Source organism: Hibiscus syriacus, unplaced genomic scaffold, assembly GCF_006381635.1.
Source record: "Hibiscus syriacus cultivar Baekdansim isolate YM2019G1 unplaced genomic scaffold, ASM638163v2 tig00110896_pilon, whole genome shotgun sequence".
Classification (NCBI taxonomy): domain Eukaryota; kingdom Viridiplantae; phylum Streptophyta; class Magnoliopsida; order Malvales; family Malvaceae; genus Hibiscus; species Hibiscus syriacus.
Genome location: NW_024062904.1, coordinates 400604 through 405899, shown reverse-complemented (window position 1 = coordinate 405899; position 5296 = coordinate 400604). Strand labels below are relative to the sequence as shown.

Genomic DNA, 5296 nt, shown 5'->3' with positions numbered 1-5296 from the left:
ACAAAGATTTTGCTTTACTGTTTACAAGACAGGAAATCTCTCTCTTTCTTCTGCATATATTTATATAGATTCACGTGCGTTTGTCAACCTGGATTTGTCGGTCAATCTCTCCCACAGAGCTAAAAGCTAATAAAAAGGAGTGTTGTAGGAGCAAGATTTTAATAGGGTTTACAGCTCCTTCATCAAATCAAACAAGACATCTCAAAGCCAAGGGGTTGATGGAGTTAGCTTTGAGCCTGGGTGATTCCTCAAAGCCATTTCCTTTTCTAGAAAAAACCCCAACCACTGATCTAGGGTTTTGCAAATATGCTAATAGAGATGGAGACCACAAAAGGGTTTCTTCAGATCCACCTCTTCATCTTCATCTTCTTCCTTTCTCTCCTCTTCCTCGCACGCCACCTTCTTCTCAGCTTCGCCTTCCTTGGCTCAATGATAATCGTAAGTCTATTTTATTATTTTGTTCCAAGCTTCATGTCTTCTCTTTTACTTCTGTCTTCAAACAGGAATTATATTTTTACTATCTGGGTGTTGGAATCTTTTTCATTATCTGACTTGGACAAAATGTTTAACTTTCTACTGTAACGTTAGTGCACGAAACGGGTTCATCGGAAGGACCGGTAAGAGGATTAGACGTGTACCGGTTACCGCTGGTGGTGGCGTTGGGGGATGAAGCCGAGGAAGGGGCGGCGCAATCGTCTCCGAACAGCGCGGTGTCATCCTTCCCGATGGGTTTAGGTATTACAAACGGAGGCAAGAGAAACATGGAAGCTGAAACCGAAAGGGGTAGCTCCAGAGCCAGTGATGATGATGAGAACGGTTCAACCCGGAAGAAACTCCGGCTCTCTAAAGAACAATCGGCTTTTCTCGAAGAAAGTTTCAAAGAACAAAACACCCTAAATCCCGTGAGTCAAAACAAAAACCGAACCACTCCTTTTATTTACTTCCCTTGTTTTAGGGTTCAGGTTTTGATTAATATCTTCTTTTAAAAAAAACCTTGGTTCAGAAACAAAAGCTTGCTTTGGCCAAACAATTAAACCTTCGTCCTCGACAAGTGGAAGTTTGGTTCCAGAATAGAAGAGCAAGGTATAAATACATAATTTTTTTTTATTTTTACGGTTGTTGGGTTCAATAATTGCCAAAATATGTGATTTTTTTGGGGTTGTTTTATAATATTGATTTCGAATAAAAAGAACAGGACAAAATTGAAGCAGACGGAGGTAGATTGTGAGTATTTAAAGAGATGCTGCGAAACACTGACAGAAGAAAATAGAAGGTTACAAAAAGAACTGCAAGAGTTAAGAGCTTTAAAAACTTCCCAACCATTTTACATGCACTTACCTGCCACTACCCTCACTATGTGTCCGTCATGTGAGCGTGTCGCCACTACTTCCACCGCCACCGCCACCGCTACCGCCGTCTCCATCTCTGGCAGAAATACGGATGCCAAAACTGTAGGAATCCCGTTTTAGCCACTGGAAACACATGTGACCCAGAGCCAGTCCCAATCCGACCAGGCTGCTTCGTGAAATCATTGGACGTGACCAGTCAAAATATGCTGTCACTTTTTTTTTTCTTTAGCCTATTTTGTACATCTTTTTGGCTTGAAGGAATTTTTTTTGTTATTTCCTTTGTTCAACTTTTTTTTATATATATTTGTCTCTCTTCTCTTGCAGTTTTATTAGGGATAAAAAGGTTTAAAAGAAAACGATATTTGAGTTTTTCGATAGATTTTGTTTAGAGTGGGGGCTCTGGAGGGGAAAAGCTATTTCCATAGAAAAGCTTCTTGTTTGTTTGACATGGAAAAAACTAATTAATACTAATAGTGATTGTCTTATTGTAATGTAATGGGTTCGTGGTTTGAGATTTGTTAGTAATACTGTAGTATTTTAGGTATTTGTACCAACCTATTATTTTAATTATTTAATTTGTTATTATGCTTTATATGTTTATTTTATAATAATATTTTTAAATAATATTATTATTTATTTTAAATTGTCTCTAATTTTTTATTATTATCATTATAGAAACAACAATAAATCAAAATTAGTATAAAATTTGATTGGTGTTTATTAGATGAAATGTTGCATGAGATATAAATTAAATTCATATATATTAGTTGAGAACAAATATAGGATCAACTCGTTTGATATTAATATGAATCAAAGTTACAAGTTAATCTCTAACGGTTGTATATTAAATATTTATAGTTGATATCGTTATATGTCTCAATATGAGGAACATTGTGTTTTGACATAATCAAATGTTGTCTTTAATAGTACAATTATAAAGCTTATTCTTAAACATAATAAAAATTATGTAACGAGGTACTGTATGATTAAGATGGAATTTATTCCTCTTATTATAAGAGATATATCTGTATACCTTTAACAATTGAGATAAAAAAATATATGGTTGTGCTCAAATGAATAAATTGAGATCAATATCATTTGTTTAGTCAGTCTAATTGGATATTGAAAAATTAAAAATGGAATGAAAGTTAACACTTTCTGTGTCTTATATTCTACTACAATATTGTGAGACAAAAGGATTATGTTATGAGTTATATTAATTTTGTCTCATATAATTAGCATTTTATTTAACTTTTATAGTCATAATGTCCTGTTAAAAGTCACTTATGACTTATGCGATTAAATTTGATTTAAACCTAATATCAACATTAATTGAATTTGTAGGATCACACATCAAGAACGAACAAGAATGATTATGTCTCATCATTCTCAGTAGTAAATTAAAATGATGAGTTTATTTTAAATTACAAAGAATATTTAGTTGTTGTTTGAATTTGTATTTAATTTGAAGGAATTTAATTCGTAATCTAAATAGTAATATCTAACTAGTTTGCTGTGTTTCCCTATTGTATTAAGTTGTTAGTTGCTCTGGCTACACGACTATCTCGACTATCTCTCACCATACGAAGGCGTCATCATTAAGTAAGATAGTGACACACTCTAATTTACTCTTGAGGGTGAGATGAAATTGTCTCAAAACTCTCATTGTCTCACTCAACCACTGATTTACTATTGTCAGGTCGTCATTATCTAAATCATAAAAGTCAACCATCTTATACATCTGAGTCTCTCAATCGAGAACTCATGTAGTGTGGCTACAGGTGGGGTATTGGCGGTGCAGTCTGAACTCTTAAAAGAGATCTCAAAATCTCTCTAAGTGTGGAAACCATATCTTTCAAGAAGGTTCCTCCTTGGCCCTCACATCCATCGAGACTCCACAATCCTTTATGTCATGAATAAACTCGTCATCGGGGATGAAGCTCCCTTAGGTCCTAAAGGGCCTCGGCGTAAAAATTTATATATTCGATAAATTTAGTTTATTATTATTTTGGTTTATGTAAAATTAAATATTCAAATTAAAAGATAAGAGAATTTATTGAATATTTAATTAAGTAGAGACCGAATTAAAGATGAATAATCTCATGTTCTCAAATTTTTTGGTCTAATAATAATTTAGGTCATTGTAAGTTTAAATATTAAACAAATTGACACCGTCTTCTGAATTTTTGAGTTTACATACCTAATAAGTCATTGTATATATATTTTTTTAAAATTCAATATTTCGATCCCTACCAATATTTAATCCTAACTCCATCTCTGTTCGTCATTAATATTATTGATATGAGAGACATGGATTTCAACAAATGAATAAAACTAATTGTTTTTATCTATATAAAAAAAAACTTTAAAAGTATACTTGCATATTTGTTACAACAAAATAGAATGTAATTTGTGAAGAACGCACTCTAGTAACAATGAGCGTGACATATAGGATTTCACTTATGTAGCACGTCTAGTTAACGAAAAAGTGGTTATAATTGTTTTTAGTATAATCACTTATATCTGATTTTTAATCGATTATTTGATTTGTATTAAATTTAGAGGACGGCCTTAAACAAATTTATTAGTGTCGGAACCGTCTTTCGGTTGGGCCCCGGAATTGGGCTTCGACTTGAAAAATGGGTTGGAGTCGCCACCGACCACTTTAAAACGAATTTATTTAGGTAGATCGGACACCATCTTACCTGATCTGTATTTTACCAGAAATGTGTCGGGTTCGGGAGTCGGTTACAGTCAAGGAAGGATTAGCACCCTTGAACTGCCCTTTCGGTACCAATTAATTTGTCGGTTGTCTTAATTGCGAAAATTAAAAAGTTTAAATTTAAAAACCCGATTCAAATTACTTACCTTTGATCGATTGAGATTATTACTGAAAATGGGTCAAAAACGTTAGATAAAAAATAAATAAATAAGTCTACAGAGCAAAAAGTAAAAATAAAAATGAATCAAAGGAAAAGAAAAAACATTTAATCAATTAAGAATAAAAAATAAAATAAAAGAAAAGGCCCAAAATAAAATAAATGTAACCTGCAAGGTAAAAAAATAAGTTTAGAATTATAATAAATAGATAAAAGAAATCAAATAAATAATAAAAAAATTAAAATAAACGAAATAAAAGGAAGGAAACCAAAATAATTGAGGGACTAAAGGGAGAGTTTGGCCAAAGTTCTAAACCATGTGGGGTTTTGCTTAATTTCATGCGTACAGGAGCTTTTTTCATGCATTTGCAATTCAATTTAAAAACCGACTTCTCCTGTTAGTGCTATTTTCCTGTTCAGTAACATGGTTGGCAACTGCTCCACACACCTTATCACCATACTCAAAGTAACGTGTACAACCAAGATGTATCTGATTTCCCCTTCTGGAAAGTCACGGTCCATCTGCCTCCATTAGCACAGACAAAGTCTTCCCACTTAGGCTCGATCTTATGTTTGAAACAATGAAAGTCTGCTCCCGCAGCCAACTTGCTCGGACGATGCATGTTATTGTAAAGGCTCCAGAGTTGTTCGATGGTTGGGAAAGTATAATGTGGCTTGTGGGTTATCGAACCAGAATGTCCATGAATGCTCAAGCGGGTGAGGTTGTTCGACGACATCTTCCTTCAACGACGTCGCAGACCGAAGCAACGCCAAATTTCGGATATAACTCTGAATCAATTGTGATTGCAGGCATTAAAAGCTGAAATTGTGTGACTTTTAACTACCGTTCCTTTGGTTCTTGATCTTCCATTTTTCTTGTCCACCTCGGAGATGGAAGAATTATTATCTCCAACGTTTTCACGGTCTAAAACACACGCGGCTGCGTTTGCTTGGAGATTGCAGCGTTTCCGACTATTCTCGGCCTCGGATGGAGTGAAACCAATGAATTTAAACCGTCTAAATGTGGTTCTACGTCTCCTAGACGAGAAGGTGGTTGGCACGGTGCTG

General features: G+C 34.4%; 1 protein-coding gene across 1 annotated transcript; it reads left to right on the top strand.

Moving 5' to 3' along the window:
• The first annotated feature begins 214 nt into the window (after positions 1-214).
• LOC120146160 (homeobox-leucine zipper protein HAT14-like) lies at positions 215-1753 on the top strand. The gene is made up of 4 exons (XM_039159809.1): positions 215-438; positions 589-902; positions 1004-1083; positions 1196-1753. The coding sequence occupies exons 1-4, from the start codon at positions 219-221 to the stop codon at positions 1467-1469; spliced, it is 888 nt and encodes a 295-aa protein (XP_039015740.1). The 5' UTR covers positions 215-218; the 3' UTR covers positions 1470-1753.
• Positions 1754-5296: the final 3543 nt, after the last annotated feature.

Bases quoted from the DNA above. Each gene is read 5' to 3' on its own strand.
- LOC120146160 (XM_039159809.1), top strand. From the start codon at position 219: ATGGAGTTAGCTTTGAGCCTGGGTGATTCCTCAAAGCCATTTCCTTTT. The intron at 439-588 runs GTAAGTCTATTT...CTGTAACGTTAG, and splicing joins TCCTTGGCTCAATGATAATC to TGCACGAAACGGGTTCATCG. The intron at 903-1,003 runs GTGAGTCAAAAC...ACCTTGGTTCAG, and splicing joins AACAAAACACCCTAAATCCC to AAACAAAAGCTTGCTTTGGC.